Below are 16,090 nucleotides of genomic sequence, written 5' to 3'. Positions count from 1 at the left end.
TGTGCCAGATGCGGATGAATGACGCAGCCAAGGGCCCTGGGATATCTTGCAGAGGAGAGAGGTACCTACTCCAGAAGGAGATGCTCAATATGGCCACCAGCAGTAGTCCCACGACCTCAAGATGATCGACACTCTGCTCGTGCCCTATTGTTCACCAAGTAAAGCCATCATTTATACCTCACAATTATTTCCGCGGCACATGTTCCATCCAAGTCAACGGCATCAAGCTTCCTGCAAAAGGTTTAGTGTGGACCACTCAGGTTCCCCACAATGCAAGAAATTGAGGCTCACATCGGTTTGCTCGGATCATTTAGCAGCTGATGCTCACGAGTCCAAGCTTCGTCTACGAGCAGACGGCCCGGAACATCATGATCACTGGGTCAGGGCTGACGACAGAATCGATACAGACAGCGCAAGTCACTGCCATTGTGCTGGTTTCTTGTGGCCCACTCTGCCACCGCGATATTGCTGCCTCGGCTCGAACTGTCTACCTGTCGTATTTCACTCCTAAAGATCCGCAGACCTAAACCCATCGTAGAAATACGGGCGCCTAAACAGGCCCAGTGCGGCAATGTGGATCACCAACCGGCCTCTGGGCTCCCAAAACCGAATACCCCCGGACCCCCAGGTTCGGAAGTCTGCCCCGGCATTTGACGTGCTCGGAGATGGCAACCGAACATTGACGTTTGCGTAACTACCAGAGATCATTACAGGTTTTGGTGTGCCGCTGCCGAGCCGGTTTCCGTTGAGTTCTCGTCAAGTGTAATAAGCGATAATTAATCAACAGGTGATGGCCATAACTCCTTGGGCTATTGGTTGGGTTGGCTTCGACCAGATTGAGTCTTGTCTTATAAGCCGTTTCGCCCACAGCAGCACAATACTTATTCCCGGCAGCATTGTCGTTCCTAGACACAACCGCTCAAATGCACATGTGCAGACCATGACGAATTTTCCAATCGTTAATCACCGGCAACGAGCCGTCATTTCTGCAGCCATAATCTTCAGCATCGTACCAACTGCAGCCGTCTTCCTCCGTGTCCTCGCCCGCCGCATTGCCGCTCGGAATCTGAATCTAAGCGACTACTGCGCAATTGCCGCTGTGGTCCTGGCAGTAGCCCTCGAAGCTATCAACATTACAGCCGTGGTCCACGGCGGCCTGGCCTGGGGGCATGCCTCAGACATAGTGGCACATTTCGGCAGCAGCTCCGTGGTCGTGTTGCTCAAGCTTATCATTCCACTGCACTTGCTGTGGGCGCTGAGTCTCGGATTTTCCAAGGCATCTATCCTGCTTCTGTACTCGCAATTATTCAACACAGACCACTATGTCATAATCGCAGCAAGGGCCACCATCGGGATCACTGTGGTGTGGGCCATGGGGACGATTTTGGCAGGGTGTCTGGTCTGCCAGCCCCTTCCGATACTCTGGAATACAGTCTCTGGTGGCCACTGCGGAGACCAAATCCTCTCCTTCGTCATCAGCGGAGCGATCAACTTGGCCACAAATGTTATCGTCATTGTTCTTCCGTTACCAGCACTGCTTAAGCTGCGCATGGGAAAATACAAGAAAGTTATTTTGGCTTCCGTATTCAGTCTGGGTATCCTGTATGTCCACACCGCTGGAGCATCCACAGGCTCTTGTCACCTGATATCGATGATTGTCTGATTTACTGACTTTATCCAGCACCTGCGTCACCGGCGTCGTCCGCATAGTCTGCCTGACTCAGATGGACTTCACCGATATTCCCTACAGTATGACATTAGCCAATATATTCGGTGGCCTCGAGGCTAGCATGGCGGTCACTTTGGCTTGCATTCCTCTCTTCAGGCCACTGGTAGGCCGTTGCAAGTACAGGACCGGACGGGACCCCGGGCTCAGGGCTCCGAGAAGGGAGCAAATTGAGCCCCTTGGCGACGACGCTGGCGGCGATCAGCTCCATCTCCGCCCTTTGAGTTTCAAGCATCAGGCTGAAGTCTCCGCTGTCTCAACAGGGAACAGCAGCGAGAATAGAGACGTCGAAAATCCTGAGACCAAGTTCTCCGCAAATTTTACGCCAGGAATTATCGTCTCTAGGGAGTGGGAGGTGACGAGGTGAAACCGTGGCTAGTCAAATCCAGTTCAATTCAAATTGGCCTTTTATGGCTCGAAAACACTGTGGTGTTCCTTTCATCCTGCGTGAGCATGGTACCTTATGCCATGAGCAAGGGCTAGCACAGCACTTGTTACAACCTCCTGCAGGGTAACAAAACGGTACGGTCACAGTCAGAAGCAGGTTACTGGGGATATATAACAACACAACGCTAAGGCGAACCACCAGATGCTCAGGGCAAGTGGCCCTGCAAAAGAAAACGCCCAACTCCGTTCAAATGCGATATCAACGTGCTCTACACCTCCGCCACTTGCCCATTGTGCACCGACCCATTTTGAATGTCCTTTGTTCCTATTACGACCAACATGTCAGTGGTTGTTCAAAGCGCTGAGAAAGCAGAGCCAGTATATGTCATGGAGGTTACTCACCAAACCTGGCAGGATACTGCGGCGTATACGGAGCGATCCTACCCCGGTACCCGAATCCAAGAGCGAACCAGCAGATGATGCCGGGCACGACGAGGAACGCCCCCATTGCTATAGGGAAGAAGATGGCATGGAACATGAACTTGGAGGGCACGGGGCCGTCGAAGGTCGTCCAGTCGGTCGTGGCCGAGCCTTCTGCAGCTGCTATCGCCTCAGCCATGTCTGGGTCTGGAGGTCGACTTAGAGAATGTGGATTGGGCGAGGTGAGTGGTCGGTGACGAAGATATAAGTGGCTACAGGCGTCTAACTTGGTCCCCAATAAGATATGTGATGCCTCAAGGAAGCTGCGGCTCGGATCGATTGGTCGATTCGGCTGTGGGGGTATATTGTAGTATCGTGAGTTGAAAGCTTTCTTCCAATAAAAGCGAATGTACAGAGACAGTGATCAACGCCGCCTTCAGTTAATTGAAAGTTAAAAGCACAGCTTTTGTATCGAATTTAGAAAGATGGAGCAGAACAGATCAGCGACGCCGACAGAAGAGGGCGGTTGGTGGAATAAGAACAAGTCCTTCCTTCACGAGAGGGACCCATTGCCAACATCAAATCACCCCACGGTCCAAGTCGAAGTCACCCCAGGCCCAAGTCGCGTGGCCAATCCTTAACCGATATAAGTGGTACCCACGCGATGCTCGTTCTGGCCAGGAGACAAGAGGAAGCTGTGATTTCGCCGCCGGCGATTGGCCAGCCTCTCAGGATCCGGATCCAGCGCTGCGGCTCGGCGGCGTTGTGGGATCCCACTGTCCTGGGACCCGATCATCCGAGCTGCAATTTAAAACCATGCGATTGCGAATTAAATGGGGCGGTGCTGGCGTCGGCCAGGTTTCAGGAGGGGCTGACATCTGCCAGTGCTGCAGGAGGACTGGGTGTGGGCAAACGGGGAATATACATGTGTGGAAATAAAAAAACGGATGGTGGCTTTTACTCCGAATGGGTTGAATATTTTACCCAATTTGTTTGTCTGGATCACGAAGATCATCATCACTTGTTTATGATCATCCAAAATGTTAATCGGGTGCTGCCGCCTGTCAGAGAAAGATGGAGCTCCACTATAAACGAGACGGACCCCTGAAGAGATAAGCGAGTCTCTTTAGATCAGGGTTAAGATGCAAATGGAGCCACGTGCGAAAATAAGAGACATTGAGAGGCGACACCCAAGTGCTCGGCAGGGGGTAGCGAATAAATAGAGGGCTTGGAGGGGAACACCAATTGGGACTGATGATGAAGCCTATTAAGGAGATGCCTCTCGCATCGCTTTGTATTGAGGGGCTCGGTTGACCCGATGGGAGTAGAACTATGACAGCTTATGAACTCGCCAAGAGATCCCACAGCGCATCCTTCTCGATGTACTCGTGGTGAATGATGTTCACCAACCACAGGTCGTTCTTCATCTCCTCCAAAAACTTTGAGCTCTCTGAGCCCTTGCCGTAGACCTGCGCCCACTCGCCCCAGATTCCGAACGCCTCTTCGGCCCATGCTCGGAAACTGACCTCTTCGATGATCGTAGGCGTGATGATCTCCTTGCCCGGGAAGACACCCCAGGTCACTGCGTTGGTGCCCGCCTCTTTCACCTCAAGATCCAGCCCACCACTGAAGTCGGATGACAAGAAGTCACCAGCCGCGTTCGCTGCGTAGAACCAGATGCTGTTCTTCATCTCGGGCTTTGACAGCTTCTCGTGCAGCCTCTTCCAGTCGTCAGCGGGGCAGAAGAACTCGACGAACGCCTTCTGGAAGACAAATCCGTTGGCCGGGCCCCATCCGAAGGTCGGATCCGAAGAGCGCAGTCCATTTACAGCAGGCTGCGATGCCACCGTCCACCAGCCGCGCGTGTTAAGCTCGATGAGACGCTCCTTGATCGTTCCGGTCTCGGCGTTGAACTCCTCCTCGCTCCAGGGAATTGCTGATAACTCACCCCTCAGGTGGCGGATGAACAAGGTGTTGATGTCTTCCACCGCCTTGGGAGCCCCCCACAGCCGCTGCGCCTGGGTAAAGGACATGTGAAGGCTCACGCCATATCCATCGATCTCACCGTACGCGGGCGAGCGAGCGTCACCCCAACGTCCGTTCGGGAAGTCATCCCAGGTTGCCTCGCGTCCAAGAATCCCTTCGCCTTCCGAAATGGCCAGGGTGTTAACACGGCTATGGACGGGGTCAAAGGGCCGAGATGCTTCCAGCTGCGTTGCCTCGTACTCCGGGTTTGAAGGGTTGCGGTTCTCGCCGGACATGATCACGCGATTGCGCGGTTCGGATGAGACGTTGGACTGACGGCGTGAGGAGTAGCCGATGGCGAGATGTTGCTGTGAGGAATTGTTGGATCCCGAGCCATTGACCTCAATTTTGGGCACCAGCGGTATGAGATCGTCTATCACGGCTTCCTCAGTAGGGGTCTCGGGTGGTATCAAGTCCGTCCTCTCCAGGATGAAAGACACAGCCTTTTCCAGGTTGAGGGTGTAGAAGTGGAAACCCTTTGGTCCCGGTGTCCTGCTCTTGATCTCCCTGATCTGCTCCACAAGCTCACTAAGGATGTCGACACCAACTTGCTTCACCTGCTCATCGTCCTTCTTAACTTCGTCCAGGCGCGCCATCAGGTCGTCAGGTATCCTGGCATGGCTCAGCTTTGTCGTCCTCTTGATCATCTGATAATTCTGTATGGGCATGAGGCCCGGGATGATGATGATGTCCTTAAAAGCACCGCTCGGGTGCTCCCGCAGCGTTGTCTCAAACTTGTCGTATGCCTTGATGTCAAAGAAGAGCTGGGTCATGACGAAATCTGCACCGGCTTGGACCTTCTCTACCAGCGACGGCAAGTCGTGCTCCATGCTCTGGCCCAGAGGGTGGCTCTCGTCGGCATGGCCCTCGGGGTAGGCCGCGACACCGATGCAGAAATGGTCGCCATGATTCTTCCGGATATAGCGCACCAGATCCACCGCCCATGTGAACTCGTCCTCGCCCTCGTCGTCATCTTCGTTCTCGTCCCGGTACTCCTCCTTGCGCGGAGGGTCGCCTCTCAAGGCCAGTATGTTCCGTATGCCCAATACCTTTGCATCCTCCAGCGCCTTGTCGATCAGCCGGCGGCTCATGTTGGTACACGTCAGGTGCAGACACGTTGTCAGGCCCAGCTCGCGCTGGCAAATCTCTGCAAGTTCCATGGACTTCTGGGCGGTCGAGCCACCAGCGCCCCAGGTGACGTTGACGAATGTCGGCTTCAGGGCTCGGGCCATGCGCTCCAGACGAGATCGCAGGTTGGCAAAGCCCATCTGGGTCTTGGGAGGGAAGAACTCGAGGGAGAAGTAGTTGGCATCGGGCGGCAGAGCCGCGATCTTGTCGGTGATCTTGTCCATGATGCTGGTGACGGGGTTCCCAGGCGGCTGCAGCGTACGAGAGGGGCAGACTGGCTGGACGTCAGGTCAAGAGCAAGGACGCTGGTTCGCGACGAGGGGAGGACTGGCAGTACAGGGCGGGATGGCGCGACGCTCCGTTGTCGGCAGTCAAACAGCCACGTGCAGTATCTCCAGTCCGCGCGGCAACCTAGCGGAAGGAACGATGCGGCAGTGAGGGGCCAATTGAGCGAGCGGAGGGTGCCCAGGTAGTTATCAAACAAACACGACAGAGCTTTGGAACAAGAAAGGAAGACGTGACGTCCCAATGGCTTGTCCTGGGCAAAGACGGGATTGTTGGCTATCGCGCTCCCGCCCCGCCGTCACCAAGTGGGGGTTGCCCTCCACCCTGGGCAAAGCCAAAGTGGCCCTGGGGATTATCGTAGTGCCGCCGATGGGACTCTGGTATCGAGTCACTGATTATCTCAAGGACTTGCCGGCTGCTAGAGTATGACGAGCAGCAGGTCTTGACGTATGTAGAACTACCTCTGCACATGCACATTGCTGGTGCGTCGACAACATTGCAAACTGCCAGACCACACTGACCTTGATCTAACATCATGCCGCCTCGCTGAGACCAATCCAACCGCCTGGTGTCATGTCAAGCAGATAGCAATCCGCTGGTCTACTGCGTGCCTCAATAGGTGTAAAGTTACACTGAGAGGTTGACTACCTAGTTATGCACTTTTGTACAAATTTACCAGGTGCGCAGACGACTCTTATATATAAGGTTTGTATAGCGCCAGAATAGAGTCACATCCTTAGCCGCCGTAGCGATCGGGCCGGGCATCTCCAGATCTCTTGATGCCCCGTCGCGACGACAGACCGGCCCGATGGGACGAGCTGCTGACAGTCAGCCTCACCACCGCGAAACGAAGCAGGGCTCATGAAGCTGGGTGGTACAGTGCTGCTCAGGCTAAACAAGATGCCATATCTATCTCTTCCAGCTCAACCACGACACGAAACAGCTCCTTGCAGATGCCGCGTACGCACAGGCTGAGCGTTCAGCTTACCAGATGATGAAATTTGCATCATGGCAGGATTGTAGAGAGAGAAAGCGAGATGCACTTACGCTTCGGCTGGCAGCACGAGGGGATGTGACGGTCCAGCTCACGCTGCTGTACTTGGTCATGTTATCAATGATATTCTGAGGAATGGAATGTCTGTACCGTCAGGTCGTCATCAGATCCTGGGATGCCACGCAACTAGGGGCCCTCATAATGACGGTTTTAGGGTACTAATTTCAAGTCTAGCTTGTTTGATCTAGACCACAGCTCGAGGTTGCCAGTATAGAGGAGATTGCTATGCTGGCGGTGATATGAGTGGGTGGTCGCATGTTGAAGAGGAAGAGAAGGCGCTGGTGGAGAGGCGCGCCGGCTCGCGCCCAAGAAAAAGTTGCGAATCGCCCGGCAGAATAATTGGGGTTCTCTCACCGTCTTGCCGGTTTGGGCGGAGACCTTTTGGACCCCTGAGCCTGTAGCCTGCCATGTGTGTTATCGATAAGGACTGATCAAGAACCCGGCTCGAGAAACATACTACACGGCATTCTCAGGCATTCTTACGCTGCTGACACCAGTAGCTACTACGTTCAGAGCACCACCTCGCAAAGTGAACTTGACCATACAAACCACACCGCCCATACTCACTCCGTCAAGATGTCTGAGCGCAAAGTCCTTTCGAAATACTACCCGCCCGACTTCGACCCGTCGCAGTTGACCAAGAAGAAGGGTCCAAAGCAGGTCGGGCCCAAGGTCCAAACCGTCCGTCTCATGGCCCCCTTCAGCATGAAGTGCACCAGCTGCGGCGAATACATCTACAAGGGCCGCAAGTTCAACGCGCGCAAGGAGACGCCCGAGAACGAGAAATACCTGGGCATCCAGATCTTCCGCTTCTACATCCGCTGCACCCGGTGCAGCTCCGAAATCACCTTTAAGACGGACCCCAAGAACCAGGACTACACGTGCGAGCGCGGGGCCAAGCGGAACACGGAACCATGGCGCAAGGTCGAGGATGAGGACGAGACGGACGAGCAGCGGCTGGACCGGCTCGAGAAGGAGGACGAGGAGCGCAACGCCATGGAGGAGCTCGAGGCCAAGACCATCGACGCCAAGCGGGATATGGCCGTCGCCGACGCCCTGGACGAGATCAGGACCCGCAACGCGAGGATGGAGCGCGCCAATCACGACGGCATGCTCGGGGACGCCAACCTCGCCAGGCCGGATGATGAGGCGCGGCGGCTGGAGGACGAGGAGGACGAGGAGGCCTACAGGAAGGCCATCGCGGCCGCCAAGGCACAGCAGGAGACGTGGGAAGTGGTGGAAGAGGAGGACAGTCCCTCTGCTGGTGACTCGGTCCCAAGTAGTAACGGCAATGGGAACGGCGTCAAGAGGAAGGCGCCGGAGGAGGAGACGACAGCGTCTTTCAGCTTCAAGAAGCAGGCAAAAAAGAAGGAGCAGGTTCTCATCCCGGGCCTCAAGATGGGACCCCCGCCTACACCTGCCGCAAAACCGGCTCCGGCTCCGGCCCCGGCTCCGGCTGCTCCGGCAGCAGCTAAGGCCAAGGCGGTTCTAGTTGATTATGGATCGGACAGTGATTAAGCACATGTTTATTACGGCGTCTAGGAGTCAAAAGTTACGATACCCAAAATGGTGGAACGATTTCGGTTTGTCCAGATGGACATAACAGAAGGCGATGCCGTCCGTCGGATCAGCTGCCACAAGTGCGGTCTACTCGCCACTAATGCCTGGGAAAGAAGAAAAAAGCAAATTACAAGTGACAGACACGTTGATAGCACCCACAGCGCGCCGGGCAGCTGGTTCAGGCCAGGATCCGGCTAACCGTCCAACATCCCTACGACACCCACCCGTGGAGATTAGGTGGAGCCGACGAGAACAGGCTTTGGTGTCGGCAGGACAACCGTGGCACTTTGGGCCCGAGTCAAGAATGTGCATGAGCACAGTCGAATATCACCCCATGTGTGCTGCTAGTGTACTGTGGACGAGGATTCAAACAAGGCGAGGGGGGCGCCGGGCCTGTCCTTCTCGGTCTTCAACCGGAACCTGCTACTGTGTGCTGTCAGGACTCCTAAACAAGTCCACAATTTCTTCGAGGGCGAAGGCTAGCTGCGCAAATGCTGCGTACTTGCGCTGGCGACAATGTCCAAGGAGACCCGACGGTCTAAGACCGCGCGGTATCGGGGCACAAAACACGAAATGCGGTCCGGGCATGGATTCTCTTGATTACCTCGAAACAGTGACACGCATCACGACGTGATCCTCCGCAATAAATAGCGGAAAGGCGCCAAGGCTGGTGTAGCAGTCAGTGTCTGGGACCTACGGACGCATTGGTCCCTCCGTCCGCCCGTCCACACGGCGGTGCCTCACAGGCCTTGGGGGTTAAAAGAACTTCCCAGGTTTGGCGCGGTAGCCTGTACTTGATGGAAGATTGCCATATGCATGATGAGGGTGATCGAATACCCACATGCGGGCGAGGACTCACCGAAGAAGAGAGCGGCTGCAGCCCCTGGCAGTTACCTTGGGGATAGGACTCGGATCGAACCTCCGAAAGTTCATTTAAAGCTGTCAGGCTGAAAAGGCAGGAGAATTTAGGGCAGTTTGTGCGGACAGACACGGATAGACAGGAAAACCGGGCGGGGGGTTGGAAATGGCAACTACAGTACTTCTGCGGATCTTGGGCATCTTCTTGCGAGCCCACGAATGGGTGTACACACCACGCGCACCCAGAAGCCGGTCTCTACCGCTGGGCTCAGCATGCTTCTTGGCAGGAACTGCGGCCGTGGAAGAGGAGGGGGCGTCTAACGGAGCACTGTGGAAATCGATTGTAGAAATTGTCAGTACGCACCAGTCGCCGGGGTTGGCCGGGGCATTGGACAAGGCATTGAGGGGGCCAACGTATGATTTTGGGAGCAACAAAGCATCTTTGCAATGGTCATGAGAGAGTTCACTGAGGCATGTTTGAGACTACACTCTTGAGAGATTGTTATAAGATTGAATTTATCAACGCTACAAAATCTTCGCGCTGAATGTAAGCGCTGGTACATGTCAAGCCACCCTTCGGGCGGCGTCAAACCCTTCTTCGCGCCCGGTAAATGCTTGTGGGTCGCCGCCCAGACTGCGTATATCGACTACATCCCCTCGTCAGGCCGACACGTGCCTAATCCGGCCGCAGTCGTAATGATGATGGTACAGATTTAAACGGCCGTTGCGTGTTTTCGTGTGCAAGACAATGTCGGTGTCTTATCACTAGACTGTGAAAACTAGCACGTGGTGTGTGCCGATGTAATGATTAGGGACTGTCGTTTGCTGTCCCTTGTCGGAGTGGCCTTTCTTCCTGCTGATGCGCTGTGTTGCCCAAACGCTTATTTTTTACATCGCCAAGTCTCGGCGACGGTGTTGATGTATGAACGTGAAGCTTGTGGCTCCGTCGTGGACATAAATCATGTGTGGTGATAGTCGTCCGGGGAACTCGATGTTTGGTGCACACCATTCGGCATCGATGGTGTGCCAACCCCCCGCTGACCACTGCTCCGCGATCCGTTACTGCGGCTCCGTCGCTCGGAGCTGCTGGAGAATGCCTCCATTTGTCTCTTGGTATGCTGAAGCATCGTGCGTGAGTACGACCCAAGATCAGTGGGTGGTGGTGGCGAGTTCGCAATGTTGATAGGGTAGGACTCCTCTTGGGACGACATTCTGAGCAGAGGCATGTGCGTTGTAAATGAGGATAGCGGTTATAGCTGCGCAGTGTGCTGAGGGTGGTGGCGGCGGTGGTGGACAAAGCTGGGGCTTCGTGAGAGTGGGTAGGCTCTAGATTTGGTGGTTTGGTGAAAGAATAGAAAAATGCTTGGAAAGTCCGGGGGGGCAGGCTTTGTTATACTGAATGGGGGTTCTGATGTAGGTAGAGATAAAGTTTGAGAGGAGCAGGAGTCCCTGGGATGAATCAAGTTTATATAAAACTAGGCATGCGGAAGCTTATTTGGGCGAGAAGCAAGGCAAAGGAAAGGGTCGGGCAGCTGTTGTTGGGGCTGCCTTGACCTGGATGGACCCTTGGTCGTCTCCAGACCCTCGTCAGACTAAGCGCAGTCGACTGGGGAGCAGAGGAGAAAGACTGGAGCTGTTAGCGTTGCTACCTCCACGCCCCCCAGCCCCTTGTGCAGCGGCGCTGGGAGTGGGATCGACAGCAGTGGGAGCCGTGTTTGGTCAGACTGTCTAACGCATGGCTGCACTGAATGTCGTAACCCAGCATGTGTGCGAGCGAGGGCCCACAGGGATCGTCGCCACTTGCAGGGCTGGGTGATGTAGCCGCAGACCAGGCGCGGCTCGGGAGTGGTGGGCGATGATGCGCCATGCATGCTCCTGCCGAACCTCAGAGGCAGAAGAGGCCACGCTAGGGCCAGGGAGGGTCTGATGTACATGAGGGCGAGAGCGTGGGTGTGGGAGACCCTGCAGATCGGCGACGGCACTGAAGTCATGGGCTACATCGGTGCCTGTTGGCCACAGGTTGGCCACAGCTCGCGGTAGCCCGTCCGTGGAGGAATATCTGGACGAATGTCGTCAGATGCAGCGCAGATCAGGAGGGCATCAAAGGCACTTGCCGGGACGGAGCAGGTTAGGCCGTGAACGGCAAACGAGACCTACAGACAGACAGACAGACAGACAGACAGACAGACAGACAGACAGTCAACAATAAGGCACGAGGCCTCCTCAGGTGTGCCGTGACAGCTGACAGGCAGCCTGGGCTGAATGGCGAGACAATGACGGGCAGAAGACGGCTTGACTGTCCAGGCGTGTGCCAGGCGTCCAGGGCGTCCTGGGCATCCCAGGATGCCTAGATGGGAAGCCTCGAGATCTGCACAGCCCTTCCGCCCCAGGTCTCGCTTCCGCATGATGTCATTGGCTGGAGAGAGGGACCAAGGACGGGCTGGCGCGCTGGTGCCAGCGTACTCGATACATGGATTGCAGGTAACCCAGGGTTGCCCCAGAGCGGCTGTGGGCCACGGGGCAAGGAGCTCACTGGCTGTGGCAAGGCTGACCGCGGCCTGTGCAGCTGTGTAGCTGTGTCAGCTGTGGTGTATGTGTATGGAGGCGGGCAGCTGGGCAGCTGGGCAGGCTGGCAGAGGGGGCAGATGTGACCAGACGCGACCGCAAAGTTGGCACGAGTTGGCAGGAGCTGGATCCCCCAAGCATGGGATGGCCTTGCGCGGACCATGCCCCGAGCGTGTTTCCCATGTCTGCCCCTGATGGGATTTCGGAGACCGCATCAACCCGGCTGGAACAGCGAGGCGAGGCTATCACGGTGGATGCTGGCGCACTGGGTCGGTCAGGAACCACACGAGCAATAATCTGGGGAGAGGCCCTTGGCACTTGCCCTACTCCGTGCACTCCCAGCACTCCCACCACCCCCAAACACCCGCAGGCGATCCAGTGCTGCAGGTACTTGAGGATATGTTTCCTGTACGGCACGGGATGCTGGGTTGCTGAGGCGACAGCAGAGGCGGGAGTTTGGTTACCACCAGAAGGAAGCCCGACTTTGCACGAGTGAGGTCAGAAGTGACGGAAGGCGTGCCACCCCGTCGCAGCTGGCGGCTACGTCATCGGCACGGAAACGGAAACGGCATATTAGGTCAGCCGTCCCGCGCCCAGTGACACCGCCGTATGTGGTGCAGACTCCCGTCAGGGGTCCACGGCAGGTCTAGGCCCAAGGGGAGCCAAGGAAGCTCCGGAAGCATGTGCCTGCTCCGCTGCATTCAGGGTCCTTCTTTCAGGGACCCCAGCTCTTTTTTTTTTTCCGCCTCAATCCTCCATACCTCTTTGAGTGCATGGAATTTTGTGCCCATTGCTGATCCGACAGCTCTGCCCCTGCCCGCTCGACGTCAGGGTTGACGTCTCGCGTGTTTCGACAATGCCATCTAAGTAGCCCACCACAACGCCAGATCCGCGCCTTTGACGTCGCCTCGCCACACACACGCACAAAGCACACACGCACACGCACAAAGCACCTGCAAACATTCTGACATTCTGACATTGTGGTTCCTCCATGCGCGCTGGCGTGTGGAGTGAGATCATGCACCCCGTCAACGCGGCCGAGGGATCCAACATCCATGTTGCCATGTCCCGTCCAGGTGCCAGGCCAAAACTGGTGCACGAGGATTTGTTGCCCCAAGACCCTCTTGCCCCTCCTCCTTTCGGATCCGGGCTAACACGCCACAGACGCACCAAGGGTCCAAAACTGCTTCCCACCCGAAGCATCGTCCGACAGGCATCTTGGTTCGTGCTATGACGCCGGCCTCAGGCTTGACATGCCGAGTCCCTGCCAAAGGGTCCTGCTGCGCAGAACTTCAATACCGTATCTGCGTGTATACGCCAGCACTGGGACTGTACTGTACATACTCAGTCATTAGGAGCACTATCCCTTCCCTTCCCCTCCAGCTAACTCGGCATGATTTCACGGCCCAGCCCGTTGACAAACCTCATCCACACGCTACTGCACGGCCCCTGTCCTTTCTTCTTCTCTGGTCGGCCCTCAACCGCCACTCGTCGCCCGTCGTCATTCGGCCACTGCAGCAGCTCTAGCAGCCACGCAGCGTCGTTTGACCTTCCCCTTCCTGCAAGGCTGGGGCATTCCAGCCGGCACACTTGCCCACGTGATGACGCTTGCCCCCTTTCTCGATCTCGACTAAGAAGTTCCGATTCTCAGATCGTAGCCTCGCCAGTGGTCTCTCACTTACTCAACCCATGAGGGTTTCTCAGAGGTGAACTCCTCTCGCGGAGCAGGCACATAGTCCTGGGACTCTGTCTGTCTGTTCAGGCCATATGCCAGTCTCGGGCACACACCAAGCATTGTTCACACATGTTGACATGGGAATTTCTTAGAAAACCCATGAGGCCCAAATTTTCGACACTGACATAATTCGCCACCAAGGCGATTTCCACACTCTTGGCGCGGTGGAATGGGCTCCCGGCCTCTGATCCGCCTCCCCGCGACCTAGCACCGAGGACCCGAATTCGCCTGCGGGTCTGGAACAATTCTTTCGTGTATCGGTGCTGTTCTGGCAAACTGGCGGGTATGGCCTCAAAGACAGGCGTCAAACACATCGACGGTGCACGCCGAGTGCACCTCCAAGCATATTGTAGAGTGCTCTTTGCGGGCGTCATTTTAGAGACTGGTGTAATTGGTACAGGCGGTCTGCCCCCTGACTTCGCTGTGCTGGGGTTCTGGTTGAAAACTGGAGGCTGACGGAAGATGCCAGCATGACGCCATTTCGACATTGTTTTCAAACTCCCCAAGGGGACCTACCAACCATTGCCTGCACCCAGTCTGCAACTATTTTCGTATCTGCACAGCCAGATGAGACTTTCTGCAACCGAGACGTCACCCTGGCGTCGTGGTGGTAAGATCATATCAATTATCCGTCCCACGACGATGACGAGGTGGGTAACAGCCCTGGAGCTCTGCACTGACGCATGCTCCAATGTCCAGACTGTCGGTGCCCCTGACTTCTCTCATTCATCCGTCGCTGTCCCCGGTAGCAGTAAGACGCATTCCTTTAGGGTGACGACGGTGACGAGCCGCTGATGGCATGGCTACTTTGTCACTCACCGGAAAGGTGAGCTAGTCCATTAGTAGCCAACTCTTGGGCGATCTGATACGGTCGTCATTGTTGGATCTCTGGCCTGGGCCATGGAACGAACAGCCAACAAGGTGCATGGTCAGACTCAACCGGCGAATGCAAAGCTCGTTCGTCCGCCCTTGCCAGTCCGTTGAGGCAATCAGACCAGCATTCGAGAGGAGCTTTTGCCCTCAGAGAGCAGACCTCCGCTGGCATCTCGCTACAACGAACTCCGAGTCTCTCATAATAGCTCTCCCCAAAATCACGTCTCCTAGATGAGATGACTTTGATCTCCTGGGAAGTATTCCATGAAATGCAATCAATCACCTCTCGTTGTCGCAAATCTTCGCGTTAGCAAGGTGCTGGTGCCCTCCGAGATAGCATCACACCACAGTTAAGGAATGTGCCCAGAACAGCCTACAGCTTTCAGATAACAAACCAGAGGCCCGATGCTCTATGCAGCTACTTTCATGCGTTCCGATCGATGATCAACTGCGCTTTACACGAGGCACCACTCTTCAAGGCATCCTGGCCGCTCTCCAAAGCTCGAGTCATTACAAACAACAGCGAAACGCATCGCCTCCTCTAGCAAGGTTCGACCCTCTCTCGTTGCTGATTCTGGACGGAGAGCATGCTTGATCGTCAACGAATACTAGATAGTGGGAGTCTCCTGCACAGCACGAGCCTTCATGATTCAAGGCAAGGTGGTTTCGTTTCTAATCCCGACCATGATTCAAGGCAACTTGATAATGCTGCTTACGAGCAACTGGTGTTTCTAGTTTCGTCTGCGCTACCACCTCGACCCTGCTGATGCCACCTTGATGCTGGATTGGGCGGATATTATTATGTGTAAGGTGGGAGAAGATTAATCCTGTTATGAAGCGCTTGCCCGAAGTAGCTTTTAAATCGTACCATTTGAGTCCCTGCGTCTGCTGTCGCAGCATCGGTCTATCACGCAAAGGGTAGGATTGCGCCCTGAACGGCAAGTCAAGCGAGGCTCTGACTTCCATTCGGTACCTACCAGTGTAGAATGTGTTGTCTCTCTAGGGTGGATATCGTTGTGCAAATTGTTATGTCTGACCGCTCAGGTGTCGTCAACGGTCAAGTTACATAAATGTAATTAAGGTTTCGCCTGCGGGCCCAACGTGGTCTGTCACATCAGCATGAGTCGTCAACTGAAGTTGAGAAGACCTGTGGCCCGTACAATACCCAGTCAAGCCAATAATAAATGAACCAACAATATTATCTGGATCTACAGCTGCCTTCGGCATGAAGGCCAGCGAGCACCGAATGGTGGAGTGGACCGGAGTACTTGTCATAACATTCATTCAGAGTTTACTACGTCAAAACTCTATGACAAGATAGTGTATGCTACTTGTAAAGAAACCTGGAGCTATTCCAACCCCGACTTTAGTGTCCACGTACCTAGGTTTTGCCAACCACCTCGAACGATAGCGAAGGCCCTTAGTGACATCTTGTGCAAGTGCCTAGAGAGCAGCACTGCCCAGGTGTCCACAA

The 16,090-nt window shown here is 55.4% G+C and overlaps 6 protein-coding genes across 6 annotated transcripts; 3 read left to right on the top strand and 3 right to left on the bottom strand.

Annotated features, from left to right (window-relative positions):
- Window positions 1-870: 870 nt before the first annotated feature.
- KVR01_010503 (uncharacterized protein) lies at window positions 871-2,537 on the top strand. Its single transcript, XM_044788341.1, has 3 exons — window positions 871-1,602; window positions 1,682-2,248; window positions 2,316-2,537. The coding sequence occupies exons 1-2, from the start codon at window positions 941-943 to the stop codon at window positions 2,091-2,093; spliced, it is 1,074 nt and encodes a 357-aa protein (XP_044640662.1). The 5' UTR covers window positions 871-940; the 3' UTR covers window positions 2,094-2,248; window positions 2,316-2,537.
- A 1,336-nt stretch (window positions 2,538-3,873) lies between these two features.
- On the bottom strand, window positions 3,874-7,273 carry KVR01_010311 (methylenetetrahydrofolate reductase (NAD(P)H) MET12; the record flags this gene model as incomplete). Its single annotated transcript, XM_044793501.1, has 2 exons — window positions 7,019-7,273; window positions 3,874-6,789 (listed from the first exon to the last, which is right to left on the bottom strand). The coding sequence occupies exon 2, from the start codon at window positions 5,908-5,910 to the stop codon at window positions 3,874-3,876; it is 2,037 nt and encodes a 678-aa protein (XP_044640470.1). The 5' UTR covers window positions 5,911-6,789; window positions 7,019-7,273.
- A 238-nt stretch (window positions 7,274-7,511) lies between these two features.
- KVR01_010144 (mRNA splicing protein YJU2) lies at window positions 7,512-9,918 on the top strand. Its single transcript, XM_044789650.1, has one exon. It carries the CDS (start codon window positions 7,602-7,604, stop codon window positions 8,541-8,543), a length of 942 nt encoding a protein of 313 aa, XP_044640303.1. The 5' UTR covers window positions 7,512-7,601; the 3' UTR covers window positions 8,544-9,918.
- Window positions 9,919-10,402: 484 nt separating this feature from the next.
- On the bottom strand, window positions 10,403-10,669 carry KVR01_010691 (uncharacterized protein; the record flags this gene model as incomplete). Its single annotated transcript, XM_044783559.1, has 1 exon — window positions 10,403-10,669. One exon carries the CDS (start codon window positions 10,667-10,669, stop codon window positions 10,403-10,405), a length of 267 nt encoding a protein of 88 aa, XP_044640850.1.
- A 768-nt stretch (window positions 10,670-11,437) lies between these two features.
- KVR01_010301 (uncharacterized protein) lies at window positions 11,438-12,191 on the bottom strand (the record flags this gene model as incomplete). The annotated part of the gene is made up of 3 exons (XM_044787043.1): window positions 11,438-11,552; window positions 11,637-11,949; window positions 11,996-12,191. 3 exons carry the CDS (start codon window positions 12,189-12,191, stop codon window positions 11,438-11,440), a joined length of 624 nt encoding a protein of 207 aa, XP_044640460.1.
- Window positions 12,192-13,238: 1,047 nt separating this feature from the next.
- Window positions 13,239-13,642, top strand: KVR01_010268 (uncharacterized protein; the record flags this gene model as incomplete). Its single annotated transcript, XM_044785958.1, has 2 exons — window positions 13,239-13,508; window positions 13,547-13,642. The coding sequence occupies 2 exons, from the start codon at window positions 13,239-13,241 to the stop codon at window positions 13,640-13,642; spliced, it is 366 nt and encodes a 121-aa protein (XP_044640427.1).
- Between the last annotated feature and the right edge of the window lie 2,448 nt (window positions 13,643-16,090).

The sequence above is a fragment of the Diaporthe batatas genome (genome assembly GCF_019321695.1).
Source record: "Diaporthe batatas strain CRI 302-4 chromosome Unknown Contig00013, whole genome shotgun sequence".
NCBI classification, from domain to species: Eukaryota; Fungi; Ascomycota; class Sordariomycetes; order Diaporthales; family Diaporthaceae; genus Diaporthe; species Diaporthe batatas.
This window is presented reverse-complemented; position numbering and strand designations above follow the sequence as displayed.

Bases quoted from the DNA above. Each gene is read 5' to 3' on its own strand.
- KVR01_010503 (XM_044788341.1), top strand. From the start codon at position 941: ATGACGAATTTTCCAATCGTTAATCACCGGCAACGAGCCGTCATTTCT. The intron at 1,603-1,681 runs GTATGTCCACAC...GACTTTATCCAG, and splicing joins GTATTCAGTCTGGGTATCCT to CACCTGCGTCACCGGCGTCG.
- KVR01_010144 (XM_044789650.1), top strand. From the start codon at position 7,602: ATGTCTGAGCGCAAAGTCCTTTCGAAATACTACCCGCCCGACTTCGAC.